Source organism: Amphiura filiformis, chromosome 6 (assembly GCF_039555335.1).
Source record: "Amphiura filiformis chromosome 6, Afil_fr2py, whole genome shotgun sequence".
NCBI classification, from domain to species: Eukaryota; Metazoa; Echinodermata; class Ophiuroidea; order Amphilepidida; family Amphiuridae; genus Amphiura; species Amphiura filiformis.
The window spans coordinates 24,744,304-24,764,887 of NC_092633.1; the positions used below are offsets into that span (position 1 = coordinate 24,744,304).

Sequence of the window (20,584 nt, forward strand, 5' to 3'; positions counted from 1 at the left end):
AGCGATGAAGACCTTCCACTATGCACCTTTGTTTCATAACCATTAGGGTATAGGACATTTTTTGTTTTTGATATAGCCCCCGAATGAAATGTATTTAATTATGTTTGTACTCACTCAGGTAGCATTGTGTGTGAATTTTACATCCGAACTAGAGGCTATTATTTTTTTATGGGCATTTTAGTGTCTAAAATGGCCCAAAATGAGGGTTTTTCAATATTGCCGTCCATTTCTAATCGTCACCCCCATAGGCTTTACATGTAAAATAAAAAGGCTCGTAAAAATTTAATAGCCTCTAGTTCGGATGTAAAATTCACACCAAATGCTTTTTGAGTGATTACAAAGATAATTAAATACTTTTCATTCGGGGGCTATGTGGAATTTTTTTTATGTATTCCTTGTACATTGACATTTCACAATAAAATGTCCATTGGAAACAAAGGTGTATGGTGCTAGAGTAATGATCTTCTTAGGGGTGGGGATCCAGATGCTTCCACTGAATGGACTCGTAAGTCCAGTGATTAATGTATGTCTATCACCTTAAGCCAAATATAGATAAACTTTGTCTCTATGTGTGGACTTGATTATGTCAACTGGTGTCAATTCTGTGCATGAATATTATGGGACCCCATCTAGAAGACACCCTGGAATACCCAAATGTTAATTGATTTATATTGAAAACACTTTCAAAAGACTTGTCATATTTTGTGGCTATCTTTATTCATTATCAATGCCACTGTACCATCACGTATATCATTAGTGGTGACATCCTTTGGACCTTGGATGATCTTCAAGGACGCTCATTCCATCCTTAAACTCTAACTGATGTCAATAATGACAATTGTTATTTATTATCACGTGATTTCCTTCAATGGATACTGAATACTAAATGAGAAGTAATTACTTGTTGGTTCTGTTAATGAGGACAATACGGTTCTCTTTTATTTCTTGAATGGATTGGCCGAGAGCAATTATGGCCCGAGGGGAATAATGTGCCCTTTTGAGCAGCATATGTGTACAGGGTTTTGTACAACGCTCTTGATTCCCCGACTTGTACACGATATCCTAAATTTACGGCTCCGGCCCCCTGATATACTATGCAAAGCTTTCAACAGAGATTGTTGTTATTATGCTATTCCTTTCATTCTTTCAACCGTTCTCTTCTTTTGTTGTTTTCATGTTCATCTTCATGTAGTAACTCACGTGTTAGCATGTTTTCAATGATTTTATTTTTATTTATCCATTCCCTATTAATATATTTTGTTATTACTTGCACCATGTTCCTTTCATTATTCCAATTCTGTTGCTTTCAAGTTCATCTTCATTTAAATACTTTTATGTGATTTTATTCATCTGGTTTTTGTCAGTATCGTTATTTGACATTACTTGATGTATTTTGCTTTCCTTCTTCTGCCGTTTCTCTTCTTTATTCATCTTTGTATTTTCCACTAGTATAAATGAGTCTAGATTTGTGATATTTCAAATATTATTTGCTGAACGATTGAAGTAAGGGTATATAATATATATATATTTGTTTAAATAAAAATCTTCTTTGTCTCATTCGTTTTTCTACTTTTCTATCAGAGACAAACCAATTTTCATAAACTCGCTTGCCTACTAATTCTGTTTATTTAAGTCGACAAACATGATAAACCAGTTCTACACTACGTGATAAGAATTAATAACTTTATTGCCGTTAAGTCTAGTCTCTTCCGACGTAAAACAATTAACACATTATTGCTGAGGTCATTACATTACATGACGATTCCGTTTTCTACAACTGCTACATTAGATTCAACAACTGTATAGATAGGTGTCATCAAAGTAGGCTATTTTTTAATAACATCAATGATTTGGAAATTGTAATTTTGTTTAAGTTGGATTAATACAAATTGCAGACGTCAATCAAGACTCGCAAAATGCATTTTGTAACAAAAGTCAGCGACCTTGGAAAAAACCACACCTCATTCTTCGCCTTTAACATGAACTACTGTAATTATCATCCTCTCAATCTAATATAACGCATATTCTTATTTCCTTGATTAAAAAATATTAAATTGAATCTCTCTCCACAAATCCCAAGGTTATCTTGTACTTTTTCATAAGCTTTTCACGAGCCCACAACTCTCAGTCAGAGTCTAAAGGGTTCCATGTATGGTAGAAAAACATCGGGAGCGTCCATCGTTATGGTACTTGCTTGTACTGTAGCATAACATAATTTTATAATTAATATTATTGTTGTTGTGATTGTTATTATTTTATGTGTGTTTTCTTGTAACAATCTGAAGTAACAGTTACTATATTAAGGTCACACACGTTCATAGATGTGTTGTTTAGTGTATTAATTGCGGCCAATTAATTCAGGTGGCCTTCGATTTATTAAAAGAAACTAAAACAAACAAACACAAATAGTGTAAATAAGTCATGGTCAACGACGAATGATGTAGGTAAAGAAGTCATTTTCCATCATTTATGGTTACGTGTATTTACCTAAAACATGTCATTGCATTGTTTTCTTTCTAAATATTTTGTTAAAAATTAATTATAATATGTAATACTAGTAATTATAATAGAAAGATATTACGAAGGAGTACAAACAGTACATTTGACAATTGACTACATTAGCAGTCATGTATCAAGAGGAGCTGTTTCAGACTTTGTATTATTTGATGTCGTTTAGACCTAATTCTTTCAACAAGTATTTGTTATTTAAGCCCATTTTAATTTAATTAAATAGAGTCAATATGTAAAGATTATTTCAGCATTGATGAAAATTAAAAAAAATATTATTAATCATGATGAACGCGTGCATTTGTGCTCGAAATTACATGATGTTTTAAGAACAATAGTCATAATTTCGTATTTGGGTTTCTATTAGTCACATCGAATGCAATATAATATTAACTTGTTGAATAGTTATGATTTCGGGATCGATACCCGTTTATTAGTGACTGGACATCCCCGGTAAAATTGACAATGTTGTTCTACATTGGGTTTTGAACAGACATTTGTCCTGGAACTTAGTCCAAAAGATCACGCATTTTAGTGTAAAATCATTGACACTGAACTGTCATTCATACACGTTGTTATTTGTTATTATATACTTCATTAATATATTCTTGTTCATTGATTGGTTAAAAGTGGATCACATGACCAACAATCAGTACTCCTATCCGTAAATAGTACCCCTAAGCCTAATAGCGCCCCTCAGGAAAATAGTACTATTGATCTCACCTCGGGCCCATAATTTTAACCAGAACCTCTCATGGCAGTATATATTTGTATATCATTCCAATCTAATCGCAAGCACCAAGTAAGAGTTTAAACTTTAAAAAAACCAAGATGAATATAATTAATGTCAATTGCTTAACCCCATTTTAAGAGTGGTAAGACAGAGCAAAGGCCGTAAACTTTTTTTAAAAGAATTCAAATTGAGAATACACGGTGTATCTAGTTGTTAGCTGAATCACCATCTTCTCCTCCCACAACCCGTAAAATCACTGGCGTATGACCATTAATAAGGACTCATTTTGTGAGCCGTGTAAAAATGTAGTTGCGCGATCACAGTTTCACTACTTTCTTAACAGAACATCTTGCAGAATTGTTTGGCAATCGCTTGATTGCTTTGAAACACGAAGTGGAGTGGCCTCTAAGGTCTCTTGATCGTACACCTCTGGATTTCTACTTGTGGGGCTATCTGCAATCAAGACGTGGTGTAATAAGACGTGGTGTGAATATCATGTTGGCCATGTGGAAGACTGTCACTTACTGTAAAGAAAGTGGTTAAACACGTAATGTACATGTTGGTTTGAATTCAATTGAATTCGCGCAACTGCATTTTTACTCGGCTCGTAAAAATAGCCATCGAGTCCTTATTAATGGTCACACAGCTAAGGGAGAACATGATATTGATTCAGCTGTAAATCACTCGTATACCATTTTGACTTAATACCTCATGTTTTTTAAACTAGTGGCATTTTTCAAACTGTTATACTTTATTTCGATACACACGGTAGATTGAATAATAGAGGATTTTGAGGTACATTATATCATGATATTATTATTATGTCGCAATTGTAGAAGACCATTATCTGGTAACGAGCACCTGGGAAATTGGAAATCGACTTTCATTAGTGATTCGAGAATTATTACAGGTGAAATATTACAGCTCTCTGAGAAGCGCCACCTACGTTTTGGGCATATGACCACGCGACAGGCGTTGGATAACATGAACGCAAAGTCGCGCAAACAATATCAATAAGAGGACAACTCATGTGAAATCGGTATTGTATTTTTTAAACAGTAAAACGTTCAGGTTAAATCAGAACAAAAGTATGCTATTATAGCGAAGCCTATGGCAGACAGTGCAGTGGCACTTTAGCCTCGGGGTTCTGAAAATTAGGTAGAATATTCTCGGCGAGTTGTTTTTGTCTGGATAAGTTCTACTAACTCAAGGTATAGCGACATAAACTTAACACATGTTGTACCGGTGTTTAGCACGACGTACACAAAGTATACGCTGTAAACTAGAGGTATAGCGTAGACTATGCCATAGTCGAATTTTATTAAAAATATGTTATTATTAGTCATGATGAACCCATTTCGTTGAACTCAAAATTATACTGATGTTTATTAAAATTAAAGTATTCAATAGTAAAATGGTCATAAAGAGTTAAAAATATCAGATGATTAGTGACAATAAAAGTAATTGAATGCAACATTATCTTGCATAATTATAATGGCTCACTTTAATACTGAACAATTCTGATTTTGGAATCTACCAGTTTATTGATAGCGAACTCCGAAAATTCGACTATGGACTTTGAATTGTAAGCAGAACTTTACCCCCCTGGACTTTGCTCTCTAAAAACACACTGTCAAGCATACTTGTTTATCAGTCCATTAACCACAAGTACGCGCTAGATGTTTGATGAGAGATTAACTTTCGCGTCAATACAAAAGCGCCGCAAATACCAGAGACAGTTGCGTACGGTGTAGTTAATGGTAATGGCGCGGGCCCAGAAGATTTAAACCATAGCGAGATATGGGCAACCAATCAAAAGGCAGATCCATTTAAAGATGCATTACATCATGGCCAATTTTAGTTAGGCCAGAAATTGGCCTAACTCTCCATAGAGTCCCGTGTTAAAAATCTTAACCACAAGGCAAAGTCAGTAGTCTACTTGGGAAGCTAACAAAGAGAGGGAGTAGGGTGACTGAAAAGATCAGATGTGAAAATCTATCAATTGTGCACACATTAATTAAATCAGAGTTTTAAGCTTAAATACAATATCCAGAGTATGCACAATGGGCAAGTGGACTACAGGGTAGTCTAGGTATAGCGCTGTAAGCTCGAGATATAGCGCTGTAAGCTAGAGATATAGCGCTGTAAACTCGAGGTATAAGTACCTCTGTAATTAACACGGGGTGTAAACGCTAAACTGGCATTGTGATGTAAACTCGCGGAGGATTTGTTGTGCTGAGTGTACTATATAACCGCACACAGCTCTACGCTTATTACTTTTGCGGTTAAATAAAAAATCTTCAAGACCAATCGATTTGAAGTGAGTCAGTAATCTCGATCGCGAACGACGAGTGTTAGGAACGACAAAAACCGGATGTAAAGGTAGTAAGTCAGGTGTATTTTGTATGTATTTGCGCATACTCGAAATAAGTGAAGTAACTGGTTGGTTAAACGACACGCTGTACCACAATATCCCACGACTGTTTCTACGACTTCGGTAAGAAAAATATTCCAGCCATCCGTCATCACTATGTTTGCGGACTTGCAGATGCTCAGGTGTATTGGTTGAACAGTATCACGATATCTAGGAGGTTAACATAGGTACGTAACTTTTGTTTGTTTTGTTTCACCATTAAAGATTAGATGAGTATATCGGTATTTGCATCGAGGTGAAATTTTTCCTACTCGCTATTCCGAAGGAGCGTTAATCCGAATTGAGCAAAATAAAGGGGCATTATTACCCCGAGTTATTCAGATTTGAGCAAGGCAATTCTAGCTGTAAAACTAATTATAATTGATTATTAGTTTTGTTTCATACTCCTGTTGAAAACGCCGTGGATATCCAAACATTGGATTGGTGATGTATGTTTAGTTTGATAGAAACCAATAAAATTTGCTGATGTCAGTAATTTTATTTTATTATTTTATTAGATCTTATTTTGCCTGGGGAACAAACTCAGTGGTCCACACTGATTTCCAGTCTGGCCCAGGGGTCAAACAAAATACATCAAAATACAAATTAAATACATACAAAGAATAACATACCATGGATTTAACAAATAACATTATATATGAACACACCAAGGAAGCACACCTGCGCTGGCCGGCCGCAGTGCGCCCATGTCAGCAGGCTTCTAAGACAGCCCGCTGACAAAGTCCGCACTGCAGCCGACCATCACTGATGCAACAACCTGAATATTTAAATAATTAAATTGCACATCGCTTTGAAATGGCCTGGTGTAGGAGGTAATGGAACTTTAACCTGGGTTGGCAATGAATTAAAAGAGACCACACCTCTGGATGTGAATTTCTGCTTAGCCGACTCGCTCTTACAAGGTGGGATGACCAGGTTACCTTGCGACCCTGCTCTAGTCAGATGTTTGTGACTAGAGGCAACGGTGTGGAATATATTGCACAGGGGTGATGGGAGAAGGTTACAAAGGCTTTTGTACATTAAATTTAGGTGGAAATTGCGGCGGCAATCCAGTTTATCCCATTTCAGGTCGCTGAGAAGTACTTCGGTGGGATATCTGCGTGGGAGCCCCAGAATGATTTTACCAGCTGCATTTTGAAGTTTATCAAGTCTACTGAGGGATGTCTTAGCAGCGTTGCCCCACACAGTATCGCAATAATCTAGTTGCGGGATGATAAGAGTTTTGTACAAAAGAATGAGGATTTTCTTGGGCAAGATGTTTCTCATCCTTCTTAGCAAACCATTACGTGTGGAAACAGAGCTTGAGATCTTCTCAATGTGAGAAGACCAAGTGAGGGACGGATCAAGCCAAACACCTAAGTATTTAAACTTTTCAACATTTTCGATGACAGACTCATTGATGTAGACCTCAAGCTCCATGTCTTTACGAGCAAGTTTTTGGGCAGTACCTAAAATCATCCCTTTGGTTTTTTTTAACATTGAGCGTAAGGAAGTTGTTGTTTAACCACTCAGAAACATGGGTGAGTTCATAGTTCAGAATGTCATTTATGGCCTTGATATTTTTAGCTCTGACAAAAATAGCAGTGTCATCAGCATATAATGCTACCTTGGAGTCAGGATGGGTAATAACACTTGATAAGTTGTTGATGTACAAGGTAAAGATGAGGGCCCCAGTATTGATCCTGTGGGACTCCAAAGTTTACTGGAGCAGGACTAGAAACCATGTCACCAATTTTAGTGACTTGTTGGCGATCTCTAAGGTAGGATCCAAACCAGTCAAGTTCAGTGCCATGCACACCTATGCTATGAAGTTTGTTTATCAGGACGTTGTGGTGCACCGTGTCAAACGCCTTCTTTAGGTCTAAAAAGATAGCACCAGTGAAAAACCAGAGTTAAAATTGTCAAGAAGGTAGTCAGTAACACCAAGAAGGCATGTTTGAGTGGAGTGCATGGTCCTGAAGCCCGACTGGTTAGGATAATAGAAATTTGCAACAACACTACCTTTGAGTGTAGGGAAAATTATTGTGTAAACTATGCAGATGTCTGTGATGGGGTAGAAAAGTGTCCATACGGAAATGATGAACGTTATTGTGGTAAGTACCTGTAAAGTGTGCTGAGGCTTGTGGATCAACATCTAGGCGTTGTGCCTGTGCGTAGCGCACTATAAATCACTGCGTTTTTTTTAAGTATACGGGGACCGTTGAGCGATGAATTCGCCACCGGGCGAGGTTATATTGTTTATTGCACGTCACCTCATCACCCATCTCTCATGTTTGAGTGGAGTGCATGGTCCTGAAGCCCGACTGGTTAGGAGACAAAAGATTGCAATCTGTGATGTAGCTGTAAAGCTGGCCGTGGACCAACTTTTCAAACACCTTCATACAGGCAGGGATAACTGATATTGGCCTGTAGTTGCTAGTGTCCATGTGGTCACCCTCTTTGAAAATTGGAGAAACTCTGCTTTTTTTCCATGCGGAAGGTACGACACCGGTGGAGAGACTAAGATTCATGATGTAGGTTAGTGGCCTACATAATTGCACGTACCCAATTTTGAGGAGTTTTGGACTGATATTGTCCAGACCAGTGGCTTTCTTACTGTCAATACCTTTGAGAAGCTTAAGAGCATCCTCCTCGGATATCTTAGAGAAAATAAAAGGACTCTCCTCCGGTATCGTCTCTTCGGTGCAAGGTTGATTGACATTCATAGGGAGTTGGTTGGAACAAATGGCATCGGCTAGATTTTGATCTATGTTTGAGAAGAAAACATTGAAATGATTAGCAATTAAATTATCAGTAAATAAACGCGTTAGCTCTAATTTCTCTGTGAGTTTTTCTAGCTTTTTAACTTATATAGTGGCCCTGAATTCTTTTATTGATTGGCTCCAAATAACGGATTTGAACCGGTGTCCTTCACCGTAATCAAAACCCACTGATGCCTATTTTCCACTAGATCTCACAAAGCTCTTATGATGCCGTGTAGTATAACACAGATTGCGTATTAGGCTAGACTCGCTGTGCTGGAAATATCTGTGTGCTCGGGTGTATCAAGGTGGAAACTGTACGTAGATGCATTTATAAGAGAATCGTTTTTGTAGTCAAACCTTTTCATATGTGATTAAAACATTCATCGATATTATTCTTTATAAAAGTATCAGTGATGTTCTCGCAAAGTTTCTTCTTTTTCTATAATTTGTACTAAAACTCACGAATTAAGATCCTGTATGTATTCCTATTCATGTTTATAGATTGATGATGGTGACTTTATTGGTTCTCCAGTACAAAGCTATGTTTATGCTACTGTTTGTGGCCTTAATGATTTGTTACATATGTGTCAATACCTCAGGTAATTGCGATTATTCTTCTGAATTTTATGTAATGTACCTGCCCGTTTGTAGATAATATTGCAATTAAATATTGTACGCTATTTACTCGTTGTTATTTACTCACATGTATCCCTTAAGCTATTCCTGCTCTCTTGCACTGCTTCATTTTCATCTCCTATTTCCCGTAAGTAGTGACACACTAAAAACGCCATTTATAATCGATTCAGGCCATGGAATTACATTATTTTTGGTTTTAGCTCTAAAAATTGGTATCATATTGCACGAGACCTTGTGGATTAAAGTGCCACTTAAAATTTTTGAAACATACCATTTTGCACTCCCGACATTATCTTACTTGTAAAAATCCGGCTCTAGATACCTCCAACCAACTTCTCAACCAAGGCCCCTACAAAAAGTAGTTTACAGGCTAATTCAGCTTTTCACTCAACAGCCCATTGTTCATTTTTATTTTGATTAATAGAAATTTGCAACAACACTACCTTTGAGTGTAGGGAAAATTATTGTGTAAACTATGCAGATGTCTGTGATGGGGTAGAAAAGTGTCCATACGGAAATGATGAACGTTATTGTGGTAAGTACCTGTAAAGTGTGCTGAGGCTTGTGGATCAACATCTAGGCGTTGTGCCTGTGCGTAGCGCACTATAAATCACTGCGTTTTTTTAAGTATACGGGGACCGTTGAGCGATGAATTCGCCACCGGGCGAGGTTATATTGTTTATTGCACGTCACCTCATCACCCATCTCTCAGTTTTATTACATAATTCTATACATATCAAAGAATGAGATACTATTAATCATTATCATAACACTAAGGGAAACATCACTAGCCTGATATATTTTCGTATCTCAGCTAATAATGTGACTGCAGGTATTTGTCACTTACTTCACTCCTCATTCTCTTATCTTACTACATTTTTCTGGATCATTCACACTGCTGTTTCATACAGTTGCATGCAATGCTCGATCGACTATTACAATTATAAGAATGTTCAAAGTGATCTTCAAGCATATTTCTATGTGAAAGATATTTCAATTTAACATTTTCTTTTAATAAAATAATACACTCGAGCACCACACGTCAAACAGATACTATTTTTTTTACTTACATGTACTTTGACTAATCTGAAAACGTCAGTGTTGAATAATTTGTAATTGATTTATTTTGTAACGAGCTTTACCTGCTTTCACTTAACACGTCTTCTAACTGCAATAAACACATCAATCAAAGGTGTATAACGAACAAACTCATATTGAGTGAAGTTGATACATCTGATAGATTAACCATCAATAGGGATCTATATGTGCATTGGATGCGTGTGTGTTGGGTGCGGGTTGGAGTGGGCGTGAACAATATTTCCTATAGGTCAGTCGAGACCTTGTTGCGAAGTCTAATATTGTCAATACGTTGGAGTTTTTATTGTTATTTTATTATTTACTTTACGCATTGTCCGATGTGTATTATATATTTAGTCCGAATGCCATCGTCTGTCCCATTTTAAGCAGAATCATCAGAATTAAAGTCGAAAACCAATTTATATATCGCAAAAATATCATTAGCCTCTGATAAGCCTTAAGGTTAGCCGAGAGTTTTTCATGCGCTTGATTTCAGAGGGGCGTAAGTTCATAACAGAAACAGCCATGCAGAAAATGAACAAGCGTACCGGGACGTAGGCCTACTTACAATAGAATATCGATCCACGGTGAAGACATGAAAAGGCTATGAAACTTGGCTTAGCTCGTGCCCGGAGCTCGGATGCCGAGGGGGGGGGGGGTGGCACAAGCCGTTTTCGGCAATTGTCACAAGGATTTTATAAATTTTAAAATTGATTGGGGGCACTTCGTCAAGCTACGCCCTGGAAAATGTGTTGATTTTGAATTTATAGCCTTGATATCTTTGATGAAATCAATGCTGCTATTCCCTGTTAAAACATGTTAAAATCTTATATTATTCAATTACAATGTATTAATAATTGAATACCTGAGTGGAAGAAGGGCCCAACTCCATTTTTTTACAAAAATGAGTTAGACCCAGCATTTTATTGCCATCAGACAGTTCTTCCTTGTGTGTGAAAGATGAGCCAAAATCCACTCTCTAAATAGTCTTCCACGTACACGTAATCATGGTTTTCACGGAAGAAAGGCCCAACTCCATGGAGTTGGGCCCTTCTTCCACAAATATTGGGTTAAAGTGGAATTTTGTTCATCCATGAAAACTGCTTTTCACTACAATAAACTTTCTTGCTAACATATCACATGTGCAACTAATGGATAATTATCAAATTTCTGTAGCTTTTTATAACACATCTGGTTACGGAAGTGGCACTTACAGTATATTAGTGGAAGAAGGGCCCAACTCCAGCTTGTATTAAGACCTGTACCGTTGCCATGGAAACATCATAATTTTGAATGTATGTAATATTGTATAATCATGTGTTAAAGGTCCCCTGAAGATGACAACATTCTGTCTATAAAACTTTTCCAAATATTAAGTTTTTCCTTAATATCTCAAAAACAGTTTTGATGGAGTTGGGCCCTTCTTCCACTCAGGTATTCAATTATATCAGGGTCTCATGGGAGACCAGTTTTTGTAAACTGAATGAATTACCCTGAATAAAGATTGTTATCTATCTATCTATCTATCCCCTGATTTATACAATGTAAGGGTAGGCAACAACAACAATATCAAAAAGCAATTATTTGTAAATCGAATTTGGGATGAAAATCAACAAGACACACTTAGCAGGCCTACAAATTTCTGAATTATATAAAGTGAAAAACAATCAATCACGATTCACTGCACTCAGCGAATCCATCAAATAAAACTAAAAAGAAAGGAGCAAGAAAGAATAAAGAAATAGTGAAAAAGAGAAAGAAAGAGAGAGAAAGAAAATGAACGAAAAAGAAAGAAAGAAATGAAAAAAAAAAAGAAATGAAAAAAGAAAGGAGAAAGAAGAGAGGAAAGAAAGGAAGTAAAAATGAGAAAAGAGAAAAAAAAGGAAATTCAGCCACACGGAGACTCGAACCCACAAAAATAGTTCATATTAGATTCCCAGTCCAACGCTCTATCCACTCGGCCATAGATCAGCTTACGCAATTGACTGTTCTCAAAGCGGATGATATAACTATAATTGGATGCAATTACATGATTACAATCGCGTCCGCATTATGGCTCTTAGAATAAACACGCATGTCGGCGCTGAAATTTTGAACGAACTGATGGAGGAAAACCTCGTTTTTTGCAAAACTAGCTTCAATTTGGAGTGAAAATCAAATGGAATAGCAATTGGCAGAATGTTGAGAAATAATGTAGGTATTCAGATGTCTAAATTAACGTCTCGTAATCAAGATATCGATAATTTCACAAACCAGCTTTTTCTCAAGCAAATTCTCCAAAATTTTCCCCCAAAACGGGCTTTTAAAATTTAATCGGTACTGTATTTGGTTCTTCCCCATGGCAACATTATTTCTTTGATCGATTTGTAATACAATACGAAAAAGAAGAAAACAATCGCTCGGTGTGGATTTATACGGAGCGCACATTTGAAAAAAACCTCATGGAACGTGTTTTTGATCTTGTGAACATGGTGGGTAAAAATGCTTTAAACGAAGGATTTTCAAATTTATTCTAATAATTTGTATATAACACACACAAAAATGTTAAGCTACATCCAATGCACCAACATTTCACTCGCTGCGATATTTGATTACTGAGAAAACTCTGTTTTAGAGAACAACTTTATACGTCTTTTATACGTTTTTTATACGTCTCTTTGTGTAACCTTAAAACACGAGTAAAGTTAATGTTTTATTACTTCCGTGGTCCGGGTACGCGCTGGTGAATTGCGATCGCGTAGAAGTGACAATGTCGCCTACTACACGCCACGCCAACGACCAATGGGTCAACCGGCTTGTAGTCAAGTGCGTTGATCAGCCAATCAGCATGATTGTTTATTTCTTCTGTGTGTGGCGCACAGCTTGGACCACGGAAGTAATAAAAAATTAACTTTAATATATGCTCTTTAAAAGAAAAGGTCATTTTAATCAGGGCAAAAACAATTGGCGTGTAGTAGCTGACGAGCAATGATCATAAAAATTGCCGGAATATCTACTTCAATTTCCATGTACGTTATTCAGATGTCCGGTCAGGATTATACTGAGTTACGTCATGACAGACAATTATTACAGGTCGACTCAACGTTATTCGAGTCTGTCAGGTCAGTACAGTGTGAATTCATATCGTTCACGGTACACGGCATGCGATACGCGATGCACCATGTATACTGTATTTGGTAATGTCAAAAGTTACAATATAACCAACCGTCTATTAACACTCTTAATTTGACCAATAAACGGTATGATGTTCCATGCAGTGAACCCGTTGCTTACAGTTGCATACAGTTGATTAAGGATTGTTCAATCAGCACAATAAGAGTGTAATGATTGCTTTTCTAAACTTGAAAGAAAAACAAAAATCAACCTTCGTTCAATTTAGATTGAAGGTTGCATTCATTTTCATTATCGTGGTTATACAAGCATGTTTCTAGTTCGATGAAAATGTTTCTGTTACAACAGTAATTGCCGGCAAATAAACATTGTTGTGTAATCACGTGTAATATAAAATGTAAAATTGAATAACTTTCACCAAATTTGCGTAACTCGGAGAAATATTGTTGCTGCTGCTGATGTTTGCTTTGGTTGTCGATGTTCTCTTTGTTAGCTTACCAAGACAATTATAAGTAATTTGAAAAACAAACTCAATTGTAATTTGAAAAAAAGATCAATTGTTCTTTTTTAAGGTGGTTGTCCTAGCAACTGGCATTATTGGAGAGGATATCTTTACTTTATTGAATCCGAAAGAAAAACGTTCGACCAGGCTGAGTCATCGTGTCAAAGACTAGGGGGACATCTCACGAGTGTGTTTGATGAAGCAGAAACAAGTTTTCTCATATGTAAGATATTTCTTATAAAAACTAATTAATTCCTCTATATCGACGGGACTTGTCATTGATCAACGTAAGAAACATTTCATTAAATTTAACAAAATCTGCCAAAACTAAATTGCTACCATTTGTTTTAAAACATCGCAATCTCTCTAATAATAGCATCTGATACCTTTGTGTGTGTTACCCAATTCTTGTTAAGTACACTGCTTACTTGTATTTTCCTATTGCTCTTTACTATTACAAAAACACCAAAATGTACCCAAAGTTGAAAACTTGACTTCATTTACTTATCTCGTTTATCAGCACATAATACTATGCATTTTGATACTCGTATTAAGATATTTTATGCCCAAATATAACGAATTACTTTATCGCTTGATGAAATGATCGTAGATCTTGGATATAAGGATATTTTCAACTACTGGATTGGTTTCACGGATATTGTTGAAGAAGGCAACTACAAATGGCTTGATGGGTCACAGGTAAAAATCTCCATTTAACAGCTACATTCGACTATTTTATATACGAATTCATAAATACGCACGTGGACCATGGGTGCGACATACCAAGACCAGCAAGCGTGAGCAAATGCTCATGTCATTGACCACTATACAGGGAAAAGGATAGGAACTCTTCAGATAAATATCATTAAATTTAAGTTTAAATTGAATAACAAAATTATTACACATAGGGGATTCCGAATTTGTAATATGTTATCAAAACAACATTTTGAAAGTATTTGTAGATGAAACAAAATATTTATCGACCGAAACGTTTACAGTGTAATAAAGGTTGAACAAAATAGACAATTTTGCTACACAATCTCCTGTTGTTCACCACCTTTGCACTTCAAGACTTACTGTCTACAAGCTGTTTTGGGCAGCGCGGTGGTTGTCACGTGCGTATGTATAAACAATGTGACTAACTTGCACATTAAGGCGATTCTGAACTGGAATGTTCAAAATCACTTTCTTTGATCTGTATTAAATTCATAAGAGCTTTTACGGCTAGTACCACTTTTTTCATTACATGATTATTAAAAATTCATCAAAAAGATTACGATTCTTTAATAGTTCCCAAACTATATTAGTTGTATAATAATATGTATATGTTTCTGTACCAGGCCAACTATACAAATTGGAGGACTGGACAACCGAATAATATACCACCTGGAGAGGAATGTGGGGAGCTTCTAACCAGTGACAGAGGCAAATGGAATGACAATAGATGTGACTTTATCTTATCATATATGTGCAAAAAACCTGTTACAGGTATGAAATACAAAACACAAAAACATTGTATTTCCTAAAATGACACAGTCAGCATGATTAGTAATATAAAAAAATTTAAAAAAAAGGAAGGTTTTTATTTCAAACGCTAATGGTGACCCGCAGGTCAAATTGCTAGAATTATACATTAAACACACCTAAACAGACACAATGCAATTTGCAGGCAGCAGCTAAATCAGCGCCAATATTGCAACATTGAAACAAACAACTAGACAAACATCCAATCCAACCCAACCACATCCCCCAGTTAGGCAATGAGGATAAAGTGCCTTGCCCAAGGACACAACACGTTGGCACGAGCGGGGCTCGAACTCACAACCTATGTATTATGAGTCGGGCGCCTTATCCACTCGGCCACACGTAAATGTCGATTAAATGACGCAAGGTATGCCTATATTTACGGATAGCCGCTGATACTAGGTTGGCTGCTTTTCTAAAACATGAAAATAACTGGTGATTTATCTTTGTTTTTTTAAAGGTGGAAATGAAGAAATACAGTTACTTCTTTATGGTAAGTTTCATCATTCATAGACCAGTGTGCTATCATTTCAATCTGATATCTTCTTCTTTAGCGTATTAATCTATTACTGATACCTTAGAAGATATTGATACATTATTGAGAACATTTTTGCAGACAGTTTTCCCGCACGTACACGGTGTACTATGTGGCCAGAGTACCGTACATATCTGGATGGATATGCTGCTTTAGTACAGTGCAGTGATAGCGCCCTCTGTATTTGTATAAGTTACATTTCAAGGTCGTTACATTAAGGTTAATCAAGGTTTGTTTTATTTTTTTAGAGACAGCCCGTCTCCCTTAAGGTTACTCTTGCTTTCTTGCCCTGCTGAGACATTATATTGGTATGCCACTTGGAGTTTAAACTCCCATATGACGACTAAATTAGTCGTCCTATGGGAGTCACCTTGATGTTTTTGTTGATATCAAGGCCGCAGGGCCGACAGGCCCGATGCCGGCTACTCCTATAGACCTTTTTCCCTTCTTCCCATCATGCACTCTTCCAGGGGGTATGAGTGTCCCAAAATACATCATCTCCACGGGGGAGTACAGAGTTATGTTCATAACATTCTGGAATACGGACATTTCGGCTGGTGCCTTCATCACAAAAAAGGAATCACGGATAATCATGATAATGGCGCACGACTCACTAATACCTTTCGGGGGCAAAAAAACCCAAACATTTCTATGCCTTATTGACATGGTGTCGTCGCGAAAAAAAGTTTCCTGTTATTGAAACCTAACTTTGTATACACTTTATAGACCTAGAGGTGAAAAACTAATGACGGGACACGCAGTGATATATGGTCGGCGTCCGTTTCACTTTTTTTCGGAGATGAAAATAAAACGTAAATAATAATCTCTTACACAGATTTTCCACATCACTCCGTAACTGCATCACTCGTGTATTCAATAATTGCATAATTAGTAACATCGATGGCCTTCACGATAATCCGCATAAATGGAATCAGTATTCCTATATCATTATGTTTACTTTTTATGGAGTGAACGCTCAAGATTTGATGCTGTACCCAATGAAATTCGCAAAACTGAATTCATGGATGACGGTACTTACTTGTAGAGGACAAACATACTGTCTACTGTAGCTCCCATGCTGTTAATCTCAAAACTTCAAACATTTAACAACGTTATGCACAACTCTTCTAGATGTCGATTAATATATGGCCAAACATTTTGTTCATGTTTAAAAATGGACTTTGACCAAAATTGAGGGCGCAATTTTGTAAAATAGTATAATGCCCTTTACATCACGGTTGATTTGTATATTTTTGATCAGAGGTATAGTCTTGGTCAACCGACGAAGGTACCGAATTTGATTGTGGTAGACACTGCTCGTCTTTTGGCGATGACGGAGGCATATACCCTCTACCATGTACCTCTGAGACGCTACGAACTATTACGACACTGATTCTGAAATAATTATTTCAATGCAAGTGCAAAAATCCATCAGAAGACTGGGACCAGTTAACACAACTTTTTGAGTATAATTGAAGCCACCTAATCTTTTTGTTATCAAAATATGCAAATTTTCTTGTTTTATTTCAGGTGAAACCGATGTAATCCAGGATTCTATTCAGGGTGAGTTCACTGTCTTATGGCTATTTGAAAGATAATAATATTTGTGTGGTTTGCTACGTTTAGTACTTTCAAGTAGATCCATTTTAAACACCACATATACTACGTAGACTACGTATTCGTTATCTATTTTAATTAATGTTTATCTTCCAAGTAATTTTTGTTGACAGAAAATCAATATATTTGATATTGGATGATTGGTGTAAATAAATTATCAATTTTACGTCAACAAACGTTCTTTAGAAATTTTACATAACTGAAAATAGTTTGGAAACAGATTCAATAACGAATGCTTGTTGAATATTCTACGTCGAAAGAATATGTATAATCAAATATTACGTCTAATATCATGCTTATTATGAAACTATTTCCATGACGTTACTTAATGATCAATATTACCAAACCTGTTTTATCATTATTACTTGAAGGAGGATGTAGTCTACCATTAGGAATGGCAAATAACCAAATCCTGGATAGCCAAATATCGTCATCGAGTTACTCAGATAATGATCACCGTCCATACTTCGGGCGCCTGTTAAACCACAGTTACTGGGTTCCCAGTCCATTGGACATGGAACCATGGATTCAAGTAAGCTTCCAACAACAAATGGTGGTTTCAGGTATCGTCGTGGACAGTCATTTGAATTCGGATGTTGGCTGGATGTGGGTGGATACATTTTACGTAACCTATAGTCATGACGGAATTTCTTGGATACCGTATGTGTACTTTACAAATAGTGATAAGGTAATTTAAAAACTCATTTTGCAGTTGCTGTTCATTTTCCTATACACAATACACAGTGCTCTCACCATTGAGGTGTGACCTCTACAAACAGTGTATGTTAGAGGTATAGGGCATTTCCTAGTTAACGTCACTGTGTTAAAAATAACCGGCCGATATTGTTTGTACTCTCTGAAATTCTAAGAAATATAGTTTTGTAACATGTCCTAAATGTTTAGCTAATTTAGCTATTTGGAAATATTCGCACTTTTGTGTGTTAGTAAGTAGGGCCTGCAAAATTCCATTGTAAATCGAGTGCAACTTTTAGTGACTATCACTCACTTGTAGACCACTCTCTGATCTCTTCCGAAGGGCTGGCGGTTGTCTTTCGTGGCCGATCTGAAGGATATTTTTTATATTTGCCGTCAATCAAGAATAATGTATACATTACATGTAGGCTAAAAACTGAGTATGTGGGGCATCTGCAAACGTTCGTACCTCCCTGATATGTAAATGACAGATAACAGCAAAAACAGCTCCCATATCTGTCCAAAACTTTGGTCAGTGCAGCGAGTCAGGGGATTTCAAGTGGGCGATTATTGATTGGAAAGTGTCATATTTGGGCATAAGTGCAGTCCACCATTCAATGTGGATGATAGACTATACTTTATCGATTGATTTTGCTTGAGCAGTTTCCTGTTAACCATGTTTAAGTACTGCAAAGGTCGAATCGTGTTTGCTGTAAAACTGTACTATCTAGGGAATACATCACCTTCTTTTATGCACCGCCCTAGCTACGCGATACCAACCAATAACGGCCTGTGCTGGAGTTTGATTACAATTTGTAATTTGTAAACAACACTGTTTATGACTACTAGTTCGAATTTAATTTTTTGTTTTATAAAAATTTACTCAAATTTACCAATTTTTTTTATAAAGCTCCATGTGAGTTTATAATAAATAGATCTATATGTTGTTCTGTTTTAGTGTGGCCAACTATTTTGTCACACGACAACTACAGCCGGTAACAAAGAGGTAACTATCTTCACTGGTAAACATGCTTGTCGAAGAACACTTGTCCTCTACCACCAACTAAAGGCTTCCCATATTCGTGTTCATCCTATTATTACATCTAAATCGGAGGTTGAGCGTCTTATGGTTGGGTGTAAGCTTGAAATCATCGGATGTTTAGACAACGGTGAGCAAATGGAAACAATCTTGTACTGTATCTTTTGCCATCAGGGTAACGTTGGCAGTACATAAGCACAATAAAATGTCGTAATCTAACTTTTAAAGTTATTTTCTTGCTCTGTGTACAGATTGTGATTATTCACTTGGAATAGCTTCAGGAGGCATAACTAATGTAAATGTAACCTCGTCAAGCGCCTTTGACCAAGAACATACAGCAATCACAGCTCGGTTAGGTATCATCCCTAATGTTGGTCTACAGGGGACGGGGTGGATACCAGCTGATGAGGACTCGAACGCGTGGCTTAGAGTACAAATGGAAGCCGTTTATACTATTCGTGGAATAGCAACACAAGGATGTGGGGACCAAAATTCGTGGATAACTGAATTTTGTGTTGCATTCCAAGATGAATTAGTTGAATTTTATGGAGGTTCTTCTTTTGATAGTTGCAAGGTAATGCTTTGTTTAGTCTTAAACATTTCTTTAATAGCAGAATAAATAAGCTGATTAGCCAACTCTGTGTTCTTTCTAAAATCGTCACCGAATTTATATTATATTAAATGTTGGTAGAACTTAATTTCTCTTAGTATTAACATATGTATATATTTGTTTTTATTTGGTGACCAGCATTGACCAGCAACAGATGATTTTAGGTATCCTTGTTGCATAATTTTGTTGACATTGTTCTCAAATGCAAAATTAAACTGTTAACAATCTATAATACAATCAATTATCAACATTTTTACCGTAGGCAATCGCTTCAAATGAAGATAGTATTGGGATTGTAAAGCATTTCTTTGAACCTGAAATAGAAACTGACAACCTACTCCTATATCCTATGTCATGGCATAATAGGGCGTGTTTACGTGTGGAACTAATAGGGTGTGCCTCAGGTAGGTACTTAATATATAATTATTTCATTATACACAAATGATTATGTACAATTCCATTTTATAAACGAATTGCCATTTGAAACACATGACCGGTTCTTATTTGTTCCCTTTTACCCGGTTTTTTTTTTTGTTTTTTTTTTTTTTTGGTTTCTTTGACATTTTGTGTGTATACATGCATTTTGCCTTATTGTTATCAAATGATTGTTTTGATTTACCTAAATATAGTTCTAATGTTTGTTTTCTAAAAGTTACTCATTCAATATTTCAATTTAGTTACATCTTTACCGACTCTATTTGAAACTATCGGGTGTCATTAGCCTTATGCGGAGCATTTTTGTGCCATCCAAATCTCTTCACAACTTATTGTATCACCATGAAATATCTTTTCATGCTTTTGTAAATTTGAACTAGCACTTG

The 20,584-nt window shown here is 36.4% G+C and overlaps 1 protein-coding gene and 1 long non-coding RNA gene across 2 annotated transcripts in view; both read left to right on the top strand.

Moving 5' to 3' along the window:
- The window catches only part of LOC140154430 (uncharacterized), a 31,407-nt gene extending 27,623 nt beyond the window's left edge, over window positions 1-3,784 (top strand). Inside the window, exon 2 of the mRNA XM_072176995.1 lies at window positions 3,585-3,784. Within this exon, the coding sequence (XP_072033096.1) occupies window positions 3,585-3,784 (200 nt within the window). The remainder of the gene's footprint in view (window positions 1-3,584) is intronic.
- Window positions 3,785-15,135: 11,351 nt separating this feature from the next.
- Window positions 15,136-17,368, top strand: LOC140154230 (uncharacterized). The gene is made up of 3 exons (XR_011859273.1): window positions 15,136-15,233; window positions 15,730-15,762; window positions 17,335-17,368. It is a non-coding gene; the product is annotated as an uncharacterized lncRNA (long non-coding RNA).
- Window positions 17,369-20,584: the final 3,216 nt, after the last annotated feature.